At 40.5% G+C, this 17,386-nt stretch overlaps 1 protein-coding gene across 3 annotated transcripts in view; it reads left to right on the top strand.

Moving 5' to 3' along the window:
- The window catches only part of AKT3 (AKT serine/threonine kinase 3), a 200,806-nt gene that overhangs the window by 106,391 nt on the left and 77,029 nt on the right, over positions 1 to 17,386 (top strand). The window contains exons 1-2 of one of the 3 annotated variants that reach the window (XM_066617507.1): positions 11,596 to 11,642; positions 13,028 to 13,153. The exons of 1 other annotated variant lie outside the window; for it this stretch is intronic. Coding sequence is in view for 1 of the 2 variants with exons in the window: in XM_066617492.1 (XP_066473589.1) it covers positions 13,028 to 13,153 (126 nt within the window). In the remaining variant the exon portion in view is untranslated. Of the gene's footprint in view, positions 1 to 11,595; positions 11,643 to 13,027; positions 13,154 to 17,386 lie in introns of those variants that run through there. One more of the 3 variants, XM_066617492.1, reaches the window with a different exon arrangement.

The raw sequence follows: 17,386 nt of genomic DNA, 5'->3' as shown, positions 1-17,386 counted from the left end.
GCTGCAATGCAGTCCTGAGGTAAGGGAACAAACATTCCTTTACTTTAAGGAGGCCTCTGTGATTGCCCTCCCCTCAACTGCAGGATGCAACCCAGTTGGCAGGGCTGCATCAGCTCTAGAAAGTTGAATAGGATTGGGCCCTTTGGCATATATAACCTGCTGAATCGTAGACAGGTATATTGGCTACTTTGAAATATTTAAAAGAATATTGTCAAGAAAGTAGGCAACAGCATCGCTCCCTCTTCAGCTATGGACAGAACATGAAGTAATGGGTTTGAATTCATTCTAATGAGTCTGAGATACAGTAGCTTTGGATATTATGTCTTAAATAGGACTAGAGGTTTCCCCTCTTCTTTGGTTTTATGCCTGTGATTTCACATGTTGCTTAATGTAGATTGTATAACTGCCTCCTCTGAGTCAGTTTAGAAGTGTTCAAAATAATCAGTTTACTAGAAGAGATCCAGCAGGGATTTTGATCTGGATTGGGTCACATGTGCACAAAAGGTGCAGTGCACAGTAGAAACTCTACTTTCAGTACTTGGGGCTGTGTGTGTAATTATCTTTGCTGCATAAGATCTGCATAGGCTTCCCCCAAACAGATGGTTAGTGTAATCAGCTTTGCAGCACTGAATTTCTTTGTTGGTGTGGGATTGAATGCAAGATCCACTTTCTTTTACCCTGGCAATAGGTGATCAAATAATGTCAAAACGGATCTCTCTGACTATCCACAACCTTCTACTGTATATAGGAATTTGTGAATCAGCATCTATTTTTTTAAAATAAATTCTTGATAATTTACAGATCACTTTGAAGTGTCAGGTTAGATATCATTTGGAAACTAGCATTTCTAACTACACTACTTGGGGGAATGTGTTGATATTTAAGGGCAAAATCGTATAAAATGTAACATTTAGGTAAATAATTGTAAATTCTTAAGAACTGAAATATGACATTTTCATTTATCTCTGCTATTAAATTTATAAGAATTATTTTTTCTGTATTTTTTTCATTTGGGCATGTGGTAGAATTTTGCAACTTCATGCAACACATATTATACTATCATGTAAAAACTTTGAAGAAGAGTATGTTGGCAGGAACCAAGCAACTTTACAGTGTTTGTCACACTTTAGAGAAAGCAACTGGAGATCAAGGCATATCTCTATTATGCTGACATAATTCCTGTGCTGGTGTTGAGGAATATATTTATACAACTGCTCCATGTTTGATTCCATCTCCATAGATCAGGATTTGGGATTGGCCCACAGTGGCATGTTGATATGGGAAAGTAACAAATGGTAGTATTGGCGATAGTAACAGAGGGAGAGTTTGGAGGAGCAGTGATGTTTTATTTTTTTAAAAAGGATCAAACTAACAAGTACTTCACAACCTGTAGTTTGATCCTTGATTATAAGGGTGAAATGCATCCTTATCAGTTTCTGTGATTGGTGTGTTTCAGTGCTTTTTAGGAAATAAATTCTGAATGAAGTTCATGTGTATAACAGTTCAAATTAAGATTTTGTTCGTGTTGATGTGAGTTGAGTGGTGAATGTGCATAAAGTTTGGTTTTTGTTCTGATTCACAAAAAGGCATAGGGAATTGGCAGAAATGGACAGTTTCAACAGAATTTTTTTACATTGCCCAATCATTATGTATGCTACCAACAGATGCTGGTGCATGTGAACTGATGAAATATTTTCTATATTGTTTGGCTAATGTGCATAGCTTTTACAGTGATTTCATAACATTACCCAGGCAAAGGATGTAGTCCCCCAAGCTGAGAGTATGTACATCAACCAGTGGGAGTGAGCTAAAGGAAGTATATCAAACTTGAGCTGTGTGTGTGTGAGAGAGAGAGCTTCACTGTCTTCAAGTTTGTTTCCAGGAATTTTTCCAGGAATTACTAAAGTTCTAGAGCTAACCTTCGAAGCCCTAAATGGCCTTGATTTAGTCTAGCGAATACATTGCCCCATATGAATGCTGAGATAATCTGAACAAGCCATGTTCCCAATTGGGGAGGCAACAGCTACTAGAGGCTAGACCAGTGGTCTCCAAATCCTGGCCCAGGGGCCAGATGCGGCCCATGACAAGCTGGCCCACAGCAAGTCTCCGGCCTGCTTGTTTTTGATATCTAATTTTGATTTCAGGGGAATTATCTGTATATTCATATCAATAGTTCTTTTCAAATATTATGATATGTTTCCTATAAATTAAGATGTATGGTTAATGTATTGGAACAAAATGAGTCTTCTGTTTCTTTGGCAACATATTTGTCCTCATAAAAAGCCCACCATATTTTTATTGAGTTAATAAAAACTTTTGTTCCTCTCAACACTGAAAAACTTTGGGATTTTTTTAAATGTGTAAGTCAGATCTGGTCAAATATTGTACAATAATACAGTGAAAAGTTAATGAATATTAGGGGTATGGATCACTTTGTCCATATGGATAAAGCTTTGAAATACATTTGGCCTCATATGGGTCAGATACAAGTACTCAGCACTGATTATGTGCATTTCTTACAAATGTGGAGCATATACGTGCATTGGATTTACCTGTGCTAAAGATGACAATTGAATATAATTTAGTGCATAAACCAACAATTAACATGTGATTACCTCAAAATAATTGTGATAGAGGAAATTGAAAAATAAATAGAAATGGCTTTCATGTGCTTGCTCAAAAAAAAAAAATCAAACAAGCTTTATTTTGATTAATATTCTACTGTGTGTAATTCTGGTAGGTCTAGCTTGAGCTGGTTTAAAAACCTGAAATGTTTTCACAATTTAGGAAAGAATGTATTGGACTAAATAGTATTGAGCAATCATAGTTTTCCTATAATTATATTGCAGTAAAATTAGTCATTACAACATTTTTATTGAAATATTAGCACATTTGCACACATACCTAGTCTCACTAAAATAAATTGTATTCTCTGTTATCATCAATATTTTACCTTTTAACTAATGGAATGGTATATGAATACCAATTGTCTGCTGGGTAAGGTTATACAGTTTAAGTGTATAGTTTTTTTATAAATTACATAGCAGTTATTCTTTCTGGTTTAATTTGTTTGTTGCAAAATTCACTTAAGAATGAGAGATTTAGAGCCCAATCCTGAGCTCGGAGCTCTGGCTTTTTGCCGGAGCGCACTGTCACAAACGTGCTGTAAGGCTTACTGGCGGGCTGTTCAATCCCAGTGCCAGGCTAGCGCTGGCTGGGCATCCAACCTTCGTTACTTGGCAGTCTCATGGACTGCCAAGCCGTGGAGAGGAAAGCTGGGCGGGGGGAGAGGCGAGGAGAAGGCATGACGGGGAGGGGGGAAGCAGGCAGAGGGCAGAGAGAGGGCTGGGAGGAGGTGTGACAGGGAGGTGGGAAGCATGCCAGGGGAGGGAGCGGGGAGACAGAGAGGCGGGTCTGGTGGAGCTCTGCTCCACCAGATCCTGTCTGTTTGTGTAGGGCTTGGCATCCTACATGAACGCCTTTACCTTACCGCTGACCTTCTGGTTGGCGGCAAAGCGAGTAGCCCCATTGCGAGGCTGCTTCTCTTGCCTGGGAAAAGGGGACGAAAGTGGCAGCCTGAGGTGTGCAGGATGCAGCAGCAGCCGTTTTCGGTGCTGCCGAAGCTGGGCACTCCAGGCAGTTCAGGATTGGGCTGTTAGTGTTGGCATAATTTCCTTCTTAATTTATCAGATTAGACTTCAAAAAGCATAGTTATCTCTTTTAACCAAATTTTCTGCTAATTTCTGTCCAAGGATTTTGGAAATGCGTGTACTCAGCATTTAATAACTACTGCACATGCACACCTTTCACCGGATCAAACCTGATCTAACCTTGCCCCATGTGAAACATTGGATTTGCACAGCTCTCATCCGATGAGAGGCTGATGATGATGAGGAGGGAAGAACAAGAAGCAGTGGAAGAATATTCCTACATACCAATCAGCATGTATGTGAGGGAAGGATGGAATAGGGGCCTGATTATCTTCCACATATTCCGTATGTGCAGCTCAGCAGAAATCAAAATATTGTTTTTAGCATTATAAGCGCATACATTCCTATGCACATGAATTCCTATGTCAAATACTGGTATTAATTTCTGTGTATGTGTAACATAATCTTCTCAGCTTTCTATACAGTTAATTAAATAAACAATTTTAAAAGTGTGAAATGAATTGAAATCTCTCATCAACAGGATTTCCATATACAGATAAATCCTATCATGTATGCAAGAGATTGCTGTGGGGACAAGGTAATTCTTCTGTGTCCAGCAGTTCCACCTGTGCGTTCCAATCCATAGATATCAAAGTGCATCAGGTAGTTCATATGCCACTTCTGTGCTAATGGGGCCCCTTTTCTGTCTCTGTGAAGGTGAAAATACAGGTATGGTCTTGTCATCTTTCACTAATCATCTAATCCACAGAGAGCCACATAATTGTACTTACAGTTATAATCTTAGAAAAATATATTATGAGTTGAAATGGTTAACTTGGAAAAAAGGGAAGAGGAGAAATTTATACCAGATTATATGTATCTGAAGTCCTTAGGGTAAGGTTTGTATAGTTGACAAATGTATATGTTGGTAAAGTCAGGACCCTGACTTTGATCCTAACCCTTGGCAAAGTGGTACTTCATTGTTTGAAGGTCCTTTCACTTACTGTGGTACTCCTTACATGAGTGCAACTCTTATTCCATTCACAGAAGAGTTGCCAGCGATGTCCAGACCATGACTGAAGGCTACAAAGGAAGAACTTTTCAATTTTATATGAACTTTAGGAAGAACTTTTCAATTTTATATTGGAGTCACAACATCATAGGGACAAGTTGCTCTGACAAGAGTCAGAGGCGTGTTGAGGCTTTAAATCTTCTTCACTGATTCTAGCCTTTCTGAGACATGGTTTCTCTACTTGAAGAACGGGAGCCTTAAGAGAACAGCCTTCTAAACCTGGAGTCTTGCACTTCTTCTCTGATCTATCATGTCTTATCTAACCTATTGCCAGTGCTGATGTGCAGGCACAGATGACCATGAAAGTCCTGGCATGAGAAGCGCATTGTGAGAGGTGAGGGTGGGGAATTCAGGCTTTGCAGATGTTATTTCTGTCTGCTCCAGCTCTGGAGGCTCTTCAGGTTCTGTTACATGTTGGGGCTTGGGATTGGGTCCAGTGCTAGTCCTGCCTTCTCATACTTGTCCTCAGAGTTGCTACTCAGAGTAGGAGTTATGATAGATGATAGAGCGCTGCTCCTCCCAAAGGTTGGATTGGACTCAAATCTTTACTTGTTAATCTTAATATGTCAAAATTCTTGTTTTAAAGGGGAGAACTTTGCAGAGACCGTGTTTCTCTGCTTTAAAAATTCTGTACAATGCATGTGAGGTAATGCGTTGAGTTCTCTGCCTGTGTTCAGCATTTCTGAAAAACTCATAATGTTTTACCTTAAATTTCTTTTCCCATAGATATGGAATGCATCTTGAAAGTCCAATTATTCATTGTAATTTCACAACAGGGTCAGTCAAAAGTAAAACTGAACAGTTATTTTACCATTATTTCCTATTTCATGGTAATGACTAAACTTAGGAGAATAGTTGAGCTTCAGCTATAGGTACTTTTTCATTTATTTAATTTAAACTACCATATAGTTCTTCTGTGATACATAGACAATTGACAGATATTTACTTTTGTCTTAATATTGAAATTGTAACGTTCTTCAATTTTAAATTCTTTAAAGAGTTGGGAAATACATTTGATTTTGAAGTAGACCTGAATATTTTACATTTAATATGTAAAATATTGCCCTTGATTTGTTTTTGTTTATCCTATTTGATCTTAACATAATACTTTCTTACAAAATATGCAATTTTCAATTACATTATAAATGCAAACCACAATAAAATTTATTAAGAAAAGTGACAGTTCTATAGTCCTTTCTTTGAGGCAATGGCAACAGTCATTCTGGATAAAAATACTATTCTTACATTATGTTAGGTAACACTGCCCTCAGAGGGCCAAGGTAAGTAAATTCAGTTTTTAGCAAATATTGCTGATGTCCTTTTTGGCAAAGAAACATTTATAAGGCTACTTGATTTTTCAAAAGGTATTTATTTATTCATAAGATCTTTGATTTCTTCCATGCAGTTAAGTTTTTATTTGGCTTATTTCCTTTGCCCTATTATTGTATGGATAATTCTAAAGGACTTTCTTTGGTAAAAGCATCTTTGTAAAGTTTTAGAGAAAAAAACTTTGCCTTCCCTGTCTCTTCTCAACACTGTGACCACTTGGTAAATTGATGGAACATTTTAGACAGATTTCTGTTGGGAGGGGGTTAAATCTCACTTTTGTCTATGTGACAGCTGTTGCTGCTTTCTGGGAAGCATGATGCTGAACTGAAAGAGTTCCATTGCCTGTTCGCTCTGTATATTAAAAAGATTTTGTAAAGGAAACATAAATAGCTTGCAAAAGTGTCTCTGTTAGGCACCTTTACATGCACATTTCACATCATAGAGTCTTCCTTTTTTTAACATGGTTAGTGCTGAGTGCCACATATACAGAAAATGTTTTAATTCTGATATATTAAATACGAGTGAATATGTGAAGCTGCATGAGTGAATATGTGAAGCTGCACTCGTACATATGTGAAGCTGCACCTTGTTGCTTATTTTCTTCATAAAAAGGATCATTCATTCAAAATGTCTATTCTGAAGTTCATTCAATCTGTTCTGCTTTCATCAAACCATTTTAAACACCTGAATGTGCTTTCTTGCTAGATATATTATTTATACACAGGGACAGATACATTAAAGGAAACATGATCTTTACACACATGCATTTTTCATAACTGACAAGTATACATGTGCATTTTGTACACAGGCATTGGAACCTGATTATAAAATGGCTCTGTCTCCACAGTAATAAATGTTGTGATAAAGTCAAGATTGGACTGCAGCAATTAGCTTTATATGGAACTGCTTTTGGAGGTGTTTAGAAACTTCCAGTTGTCCCAAATGCAGCTGTGAGGCTATTGAGAGGTACCAGCCCAAGAGTCCATATGACATTGATCCTTAAGGAATTGCACTGGTTCCAGTTTGTTTCCTGACCCATTCAAAGGCTTGCTTTTTACTTGCTTTTCACTTGAATCCTGAGGCCTACCTCCTGGAGCCAGATATAGAATGGTTGCTATGGGGGTGGAGTCAGAAGCAGAATGGTGGGTCAAAGGTGAATCTAGTTACCTGCTGCACCCTATACAGCAAGATAATCTGCATATGCAAGCACAGATTTATAGCCAAGGTATTACAGATTAGGGATTCTATCACAGAACTCTCCAACTGGCCAGCAGATCTGCACAAACATCTGATCAAAGGCAACCATACTTCTTGGGAGATGAGTGATTTAACACATAGCCTACCATGTCAGGTAATTTTTTTTTTAACTTGCAACTTTACTTGCTGCTGTTAAATGTTTGAGAGTCAACACTGCCCATTCACATGAACATGTGTGTTCCTGTACTTGTCCTACGTGCATACGCACATGCACGCATGCACACTGAATCAAATTGGGGGAGTACTTTAGCAGTACTTTAGAGCGAGAAGTCAGATTCAGCAGTCTCTGACAGTTTGAGGATTGTTGACATGGGTGATTCAAACCAACCTCAAAGTGCCTCAAAGTCAGGCTATCGGTAACCATGAGACTGAGCTTTTCAAAAGAATATAGTTTATTAAATAATATAGGCAAGTGAAAAAGCATGTTTACTTTCAATTACTTTGTTTAGGATGGCAGTTCTCAAACTTCCGGGACCCACCAGTGGGTCGTGACCCAATTGTTGGTGATTCGTGAAACTGACAGGTCAGATTAGGCTGTGTGCATCAAGGGTTAAACAAGTTGCTACAGGAGGGGAGAGCACTGCTGCCCTATCATCATTATAGCCACACCCCTTGGCATTTATAAATAAGGCAGCAGCCTGAAATAAGTACTTGTGGGGGGGGGGGAGAACTAGGCAAATTTTGAGTATGAAGTCTGTTCTCATACGTTTAGCACCTGGACCTGCTTTTTAGAGTAAGAATCTGTCAGGACCCACTGGAAGTGATGTCATGAGAGAAGTAACGTCATCAAGCAGGAAAATTTTTTATCAATCCTAGACTGCAGTCCTACCCACACTTACCCAGGAATAAGTCCCATTTGTTATCATTGTTAAAAGAATATACATAGTAGCTTGTTAAAAGTACAGCTCTGTAACATTTCCCCAATGCAATCACATCCCATGGTAGCATCAAGTCTAATATATTAAAAATAAAATACTGAAATGAATGGGGACCCACCTGAAATTGGCTTGCGATCCATCTAGTGGGTCCCGACCCACTGTTCGAGAAACACTGGTGTAAGCTAACAACCATATAGCTACATTGCTGTCACAGACTTTTTGGCTGCAATCCTAAACAACTTTCCAGCACTGACATAAGGGCAATGCAACTCCAAGGTAAGGGAATAAACATTGCCTTACCTTGAGGAGGCCCCCCTGACAGCAGGATGCAGCACATACTCCCCCCCCCCCCCCGGTAAAGTTATGTCAATGCTGGAAAGTTGGTTAGGATTGCGCCCTTTGTTGCTTTGTCTGCTAAGCAACTCCAGCCAGCGTACAAACTTCCCCACAGGGTGGGTTGGGAGGGGTTTTTGGGTAGTTGCTTTGAGCAAGGATACTTCCTTGCTCCATCTGCTGGTTTAGGGTTACTGCATCCATTTGGTGAAAACTTTGCTCTTTCCAACCAAACTCAAGCGTTTTTGTACTGTTACTATCTTTCTTCATATTGTTTAATTCCGTTCTCTCTAAAGAGAATTTTTTAAAATAAATGAGTTACTTTTCAACTCTTTCTTTGTGTGGTCCATGTTCATGGATAATTCAGTGCATTGTCACATCTCTTTGCCTTGCAGAAATTACTCTGGTTTTGATTTTTAATAAAAATACCTGTGGTTCAGTGCTCGGGGGAGGGGGGGCATCCCAGACAGTCCTCCTCTGCCTGGTTTCTGTAACCTGGGATGGTGGCAGCAGATACAAAGTACCTAGGCTTTTTCCCATTCAGCTGCTGGTCCCGTAAAGGGAATGCAAAGAGTGATGGCACTTGGGTTCTACCTCTGACATTGGTTTTTATGCAGTGAATTTTAAAGTTTTGTTTTCCTGACTCTATCAAGAAATAATCAGTTTTTTTTAAGGAGCCAAGTTGAACTTGTTCTGTTCTTATTTTGTTGATAAGTTGAAACTGGTTTGTTTTATTTATTTGCCTCTTATTTGAAGCATTGTTCTATAGTAAATATGTGAATTATTTGGCTTTCTCCAGTGCAGTGTACAAAATTAGAGACTTCTTCCTGATTTTGTAATAATACGAATTAGAGAGAGTATGCTTTTGCAATCTAAAAGGGCGTAAAAGTAAGCAAAATAATAATTTAGGTTACATTTAACACAGCAGGAAGTTGGATAGAAAATAATCCTCTGAAGCAAAACTACTGCTATATTAACTGCTTCAGAGATGCGTTTCATTAAATTGTCACAAAGTGTTTTCCTCTGTGTTTAGTCTATGGATTTCGTTTTTTCTACCCTTCAAACATGAATATATGTGAATATATGACTTGGTCTTTTTGTATTATGGGCAAAAAGTCGTAGTTTTGTTTTTAATGACATAGCACAGTTCTTTATGTCTTATTTTGTGGCTTTCATTTGTTGCCTATGAAATAAAAAGTAAATACACCATATAGGGCAATCCTAACTTGTGCTGGTACAGACAGGCGAGCGGGCCTGTGCTGTATCCAGTGCAAATTTGGGGCTGACTGTGGCTCAGCCTGGGCAAGGGGAAACTTTTCCCCTCACCCCGGGGAGAGCTGCAGTGGCCCCAGTATATTTGTATAATAATTCCAGTGGTATATGCAGGATGCAGTTATTTGAGCTTGAGAACTGACAACATGGGTGTAACTTTACATGATGTTGTATTTCCAGTGTGCCTTAGTTCAGTTCTGTGCTTCTTGATTAACAACAATTTTTCATTAAACATTTTATACTCATCTTTTCATTGGCTGAAAATTGACAGTGACTGTGCAGTTTTTCATGTTTTCTTTAGTTTTGACTAGAATGATAGAATATTAGAGCTGGATTATTTATTTATTTATTTATTTATTTATATTTGTATTGGCAACCTTCAGTCTCGAAAGACTATGGTAACGCGCTCTGAAAGGTGGTTCTGGCACAGCGTCTAGTGTGGCTGAAAAGGCCAATCCGGGAGTGACAATCCCTTCCACACCGGGAGCAAGTGCAGACTGTCCCTGGTCTGTCTCCCTGGCTATGGGCCTTCCTTCTTTGCCTCTTAGCCTCAGACTGTTGGCAAAGTGTCTCTTCAAACTGGGAAAGGCCATGCTTCACAGCCTGCCTCCAAGCGGGCCGCTCAGAGGCCAGGGTTTCCCACTTGTTGAGGTCCATCGCTAAGGCCTTCAGATCCCTCTTGCAGATGTCCTTGTATCGCAGCTGTGGTCTACCTGTAGGGCGCTTTCCTTGCACGAGTTCTCCATAGAGGAGATCCTTTATTTATATATAATTATATCCTTTATAATTATAAATTATATATATAATTATATATATATATAAAATTATATCCTTTATTTATATATAATTTCACAATAAGTATCTTTCTTGCCAGGGGCTTAGTTGCTAACGTTCAACTTTTTAAGCATGAAAGGTCCATGCAAATATACCATGTGATGAAAAGTAGATACATTGCTGCACATTGTGAACACTTATAGAAACTAAAATGAGGTCAAAACAAGTGCTCAGTATGACCTCCTTTGAGTTTTGCAAGTATCCTGCAACAAAAACAAACAAAAACACAAAGGAAGTTAGCACTTCCTATTGATCTCTTTCAGTTTTTTTCTAAATGTGCTGGCTGCTGGGAGTCCGCTTACAGAGTACCTGCAAGCATTCAAAGCTTATAGCACTCAGTTTAAGCAAGATTTCTTCACCTGGTAAGGATTTAGACTAGATAAATGGGCGTGGGAGGGCGCCACATCCACAAATACCTGAAACCATAGATATGGTGTCCCCCTGTATACCTCATTCAGCCACTAGAGGTGCTAAATGTAATGCAATGTAATGGAATAATTTCTTTCCATTACATTGCATTACATTCAGCACCTGTAGTGGCCGAATGCAGTATATATCCATGCTGGGAAACCTGGAAGTGCATCTTTTGAGCTATTTTTAGCTCTGAGATGTTGGAGAACCTTGTGGGTCAGATAAAATTCTCTGGGGGGGCTCCATTTGGCCCCTGGGCTGGGGTTTGGAAACACTTGCTCTTGAGCATTGTGAGGATAAGTGCTTTCTTACTAATTTGAGAACCATGAAAGGAGAAAGAAGCAGAATCTTCTCACCTTTTGTAAGCTAAACATACACCATAATTTTTTTTTTCTTTAGGAAAAAGGAAAAAAATGTGGGCATTGTATTAGGGCATTGCAACCCCATTTTCATGCATTCCCCCTGCCCCCAAGAGATTTCCTTTGTGCTCTACCTACATAGGTGTGATGCAACTAGTCACTTTTAAGAAATGCTTCAGCTGTGGTGGCAATATCCCAGCTTCCTGCAGCTTCAATCACTGTTTTATGAACAGTTTTCACTGAAGTGGTAAAGTGTTTTTCATCTGCTGTGATATCCTTGCTTGTAACTTGCTTGTAATTTGTAACAGTTAACAAATTTTAACAGAAACCACTTTTCTCTGATTTTGCATGTGACAGGGAGCAGCTTCTAAAACTGAAAGCAAAAGCTTTTACTTTTCTCCTTTGGTGCTCACTAGAGAAAAAGAAACAGAGAGGAGGTAGAGCACATGAACTGCCACTCTGGTATGCTTGTTTACATAGTGCTAAACAATGGTGCAGTGGTACATTAGAAAATGAGCTGCATTTGCAGAGGAGATCAGCTTAAGGGCGCAATCCTAACCCCTTATGTCAGTGCTGTCAGTGCCAATGGAGCATGTGCTGCATCCTGCAGTTGGGTTCACTCACGGAGGCCTCCTCAAAGTAAGGGAATGTTTGTTTCCTTACCTTGGAGCTGCATTGCCTTTATGCCAGTGCTGGAAAGCACTGACGTAAGGGGTTAGGATTGCGCTGTAAGTGACTTATGCTGCAATGCTTACAGCCCAACCCTAACTAGGACTAGCTGCCCTTTATGACAGCACAACACAGTTCTGTTGTCTTTGTTTGCTATTTTGTCATTGGAAAAATGAACAAAATAGAACTTACTCTAAGTAGGCCTGGTTAGGATTGTGCCCTAAGAAGTGGGCATGGCTTATCATATCTGATCTTGAACCACCCCATTTAATGCTAATTCAGGCAGTTAGAAGTGACTTCGAATGTAAAAACATATATTTAAAATGAATTGAGGTGATTATATAAAGAGCAAGAATAGACTCTTTGGGTTGCAGATGATCACCCCTCCCCAACCTTTAACATTTTTGCACCCTTGTAATTATTGTGCCCGGAGCACTCACCCCACCGTAGTTATGTTTGTGGTCAGCACATACAAATGGAGATTTTATGTTTCTTAATACTTTTTAGAAAGTTATGGCCCAATCCTATCCCACTTTGGCACGCAAGTGCTGGGTTGCCAACTGAAGTTACTGTGGCCTAAATAACAGTATACAACTAATTAATATTTTAATGCATGTTTGAAGGTAGCATTTGTGTAAAAATATGTGATTAAAAAGACACTTTTTAAAATAATGGAAATTATAATTTTTATCCTGTAAGATAAAATGTAAAAGAAAATTATTTGAGTCAGAATTGTTGGTCTATTTTACCAGCCAATGCTACTGTGTCATTAACAGCAGCTACATCTGCGGATATTAGGAAAAGTTCCACATTCTAATTTATGTGAATCAAACTGCTGTTAAATACACAGGAACAGGCCCGACCCCTTTTTCCTTTTCAGTTGGCAACTCTGCTCCAAGCAGATTATTTTAAAATAGTTTTACACTTCAGTGCTAATAATTTTTTTTTAATATATATATGTAGGAGAATATATAAAAAATTGGAGGCCGAGATACTTCCTGTTGAAGACAGATGGCTCTTTCATAGGATATAAGGAGAAACCTCAAGATGTGGATCTGCCGTATCCTCTAAACAACTTTTCAGTGGCAAGTAAGTATCTTCAGTAATTACTATTAAACTTTCTCTTAAAAGATCATCAGATTCATAGTGTTGTACCTTAAATAATCCTTTTACTTGCTTAGGAGGCTCATGCATGTGGAAGTGATCGCATAAAATTCTTGTGCTAGATCTGTCTTGATGTTGCATTTGTATAACACATTGCCCAGCATGTTACACAAGAGTCAACACATAACATTGTCAGTTTCTCATTGTTGTGCAGTTTTTTTCTGCATCTATTTGTGCAACCTCATGAAGAACACTGCAGATTGCCACCTTTTTTCTTTGTTTGCTCTGCAGGATGCAGCCCACCGTAACCTGAAAAACCTCTTGAAATGCATGGGTTTTAATGTTGTCATATCAAAAATTATTTAATTCTTAGATAGGATAAACGCAGGTATCTCTAAAAAATTAGTGTAGGTTATGAATAATTCCCATTATGCAAATGCTTATACCTAGAAAGATTGCAGTCATATACACAATTAGGAGTAAATCCCATTGAAGTCAATAGTAATTCTGATTAATATGTGTCAGATTCATTTTAAGGCTACCATCTATGAACACTCACTGAAGAGTAAATCCTATTGATCAGTCAGACTTCTGAGTAAATATGTGTCACGCTGGACTGCATTACTGCAATTCTGTGGAGACTACCCTGGGAGAAAATCCCATTGAGTTCAGTGGGATCTACAGGCATCTTCCTGTATCCGTGGGGGTTCCATTTTGGAACCCCATGTGGATGTGGATATGGAAAAGGCGGATACAGGGGAACCCTATGTGAATAGCAGCCCTCTATGCCACCCCCCAACCCAATATCTTAATTTTCCATTAGAAGGTGTTGAGGCATGGGAGTTTATTGCTTAACCAAGCAACAGTCTTGCTTCACTGAAGGTGATGTGCTGGCAAGTAGGCTGCATGCTAAAGGGAGGATTCTAATAGAATGCCAACAGGAAGCAAGCAGTGAGAATGTTAGACTCTGCTTCCTGTTAGCATTCTCACTGCCGCTTCCTCTAACATTCCTCTAGCACAGTGTTTCTCAAACTGTGGGTCAGAACACACTTTATAGGTCGTGATCCAATTTCTGGTGGGTTCTACAGAGCCTCCAATGAAAACACAGATAACTGATTTCCTCAAGCCCTGAGTCTTTTCAAAAATCGGATTGCTGCTAACTGCCTTGCAAAGAGCTGAGCTCCTGCCATTTTAAAGATAGCTGCTAATTGCTCTGCAAATGGCTGAGCTCCTGCAGTTTGCAAGCTTATGTAAATATAGGGAGATAAATATTTGAGTGTTTTTTCCTTAGTGTGTTTTTTGTAAGGGGACAGGTGAAAGCTGGATCTATAACTAAGCCCCTCATGCCTTGAAGCTATTCGTTAGGGCTGCCTCATTACGAGAAATTGATTGAGGTGCTGTAGTTTTTTTGTTTTGCAAATAAATAAATAAATAAAGTAAATAAATAATGTGTAAATATATTATTTCTTTCTAGATCATAGTTCTTTGTCTCGCAAAATTAGGTGGGTCCTTATAGAATGTCATTTCATAAAGTGGGTTCCTGTGCTAAAAAGTACCACTGTTCTAGTTGGTACAAGTCTAGGTTCTTGCTGTTTGCTTCTTGTTCCAAAGCAAAGGGGGGAAAAAACCTTTCTTTTGCAAAGCATTTGCAAATGAGAAAACATGAATCATGAATATGATGGGGGGAATTTGAGGGCCGCAGATAAGTGAAACTGGGAATATGGGACCGGGAAATGGGGAGGAGGAAATGCCCATAATCTTCTATGAAGTATTTGGAGTGTCAGTTGTAAAGGAACTTTGGAGGTTTGGTGTGACTCAGGGTGCAACTTAGAGTAAGGGAATTTTAGTCTCCTTACCCTGAGGGATGCCATAGGCAACTTTATGGGGCTACTCGGATCTGCACTTGCAATTTCGCAGGTGCAAATCTGAGCAGCCAGAGTAACTCTGCTTGGGCTGGGGACGGGGATTGGGATCCAGCCTGTGCGGCTGTGGCTGACCCCACCCCGCCTCCCAGACTCAATCCATCCCCAGGCCACCCTCCCCCACCCTGAAACACCCCCTCCTCGCCTCTGTTCCTCCCTTCCTCTGCCCTCTTCCACCCCCTTTGCTGGTCTGCCTGGACCATCACAAACTTACCTCCTCCAAGTGTGGGGCTGGCTCAGCAAGGCCATCCATGAGCTGGCCTATCCTACTCCCAAGTCGTCACAAATGTGCTTTATGGCACATTTGCAAATGCTGGGAGCCAGCTGGATTGCACTGTAAGAGCTTTATTGCTTCAGTTCCTTTACAACTGACATTCCAAATACTGTACTTCTTAGTAGATTACAGGCATTTTGCCCCTCCCCCATCCACGGGTCCCATATCCGCAGTTTCACTTATCTACAGCCCTCAAATCTCCCCCATCATACTCGTGACGCATGTCTCTACATTTGCTCTGCATCCTGGGAAATCACAACATACCGTGTTTCCACGAAAATAAGACCTACCTCGAAAATAAAACCTTGTGTGTTTTTTGAGAATTGCTGAAATATAAGACCTGCCCTGAAAATAAGACCTAGTTGTGATCAGGGCCAGGATGGGGGGGGGTGGTCCTCGGGCAGGGGTGGGTGGACAATGTGACCGGGAACGCTGCACTCCCATGGGTGCCACCTAGAAAGCGCCTGCTATGCTGCCTTGGGCAGAGGATGCTGAGGAGGTGCTGAGGTGGGAAGAAGCAAATGAGGCAACCCTGCCTACCGGGCTCTGAGGCTCTCCACACTTTCCAGGGAGTAAGTCCCATTAACTATAAAGGGACTGACTTCTGAGTAGGTAGGCATCCTCCTGGGCACTGAGGGGATATTTTTGTACTGTATATTTTTGTACATGAATAAATGTAGACTGTTGTACATGAATGACTATGGATTGTTGTACATTTAAAAAAAAGAAAAGACCTACCCTGAAAATAAGACCTAGTGTGTATTTTTTGAGCCAAAAAAAATATAAGGCAGTGTCTTATTTTCAGGGAAACACAGTAGCATGTCATCTACAGAGCAGTGTCCTGCCATTGGTGCATCATAAGCATGACATGGACACAATGTCCATGCACCATCTGTGTGATGACCAAGGAGCCAATCGCCACATCCACTCAGCCCCAGTGCTGTTGACCAGAGAAGTACCATCAAGATGAACAGACCTAGGGGAAGCAGATACAAGGCCAATGAACAGCCAGTGCTGGGGGGACCACCCTCTGACAGCCACTGGGAGCAACAAAACAGACCCCTCCACTAACCATGGGGAGGTGCCCCAAGGATACCACACACAATCATCATGACACAAGGATGCAGTACCACCTGCCACACCCTATAGGAGCTACAGTGGCATCAGCAAAGAAAAGACAAAAGAAAGAACTAAGAATGTTTGCATCTAGGATTTGAGTTCTTTTATCACAAATACACAGATCCAACACTGCAGACAAAGGACAGAAAGATATCTCCCTTTGAAAAAGGCAACTGTGTGCAACAGACACACAACTCCCTCCTTGGTGAGGGTTTAAGTCCCTATGGGGGCATTTACCACCTGGAATGCCAGCGAAGGGACTTTGAGAGGTCACATTTAATCCCAACAGCATGCAGGCAAAGCCGGCTCCTGGTAGCTCACTGCCACAGGAGCCAGGTAACTGGGGTTGAGCCCAGCCAAGGGATATAATCTAAGTATGAAAGCACTCATCTTTTGCATGACTGGCTGGTAAACGCTCATGCCAGTGATAAATAAATAGGGGGAAGCAGTTCTAGAACCACACCAGCTATTCCACAAAGCTGTTCTCTAACCACCCACCACAGTTGGCTAACAATACGCACATCTGGCATTAAACTGCTTACATCATTGCAAACTGGCAAACCTGACTGAAAGTCAGAGCATGTGGTCCTATCAGAAGGAGCAATGCAAAGACGAGTCACTGAACTTGCATGTGACATAGGGCCCCTCATGCAGTCGCCCACCCAGCTAGCCACAGCCACACTTACCTCATGCCATTTGCTTCATCAGTGGCACCTGCTGTCATGACTGTTGATATGCTCCCCTCTTGTCCCCCTTCCACTGCCCACTGTATATCATGGCAGCAAGAACAGGGGCATCATAATAACTAGCATCTCCCCCCCCCCCCAGAGTGTATAAGCCATGAAGTGAGGATGCTGCAGGCTCTGGGAGCAAAGAGGAACCCTCCCTTAGCAGAGTCTCATC

Source organism: Tiliqua scincoides, chromosome 1 (assembly GCF_035046505.1).
Source record: "Tiliqua scincoides isolate rTilSci1 chromosome 1, rTilSci1.hap2, whole genome shotgun sequence".
Lineage (NCBI taxonomy): Eukaryota > Metazoa > Chordata > Lepidosauria > Squamata > Scincidae > Tiliqua > Tiliqua scincoides.
The sequence above is the reverse complement of the archived record's forward strand: the minus strand, read 5'-3'. Positions and strand labels throughout refer to the sequence as shown.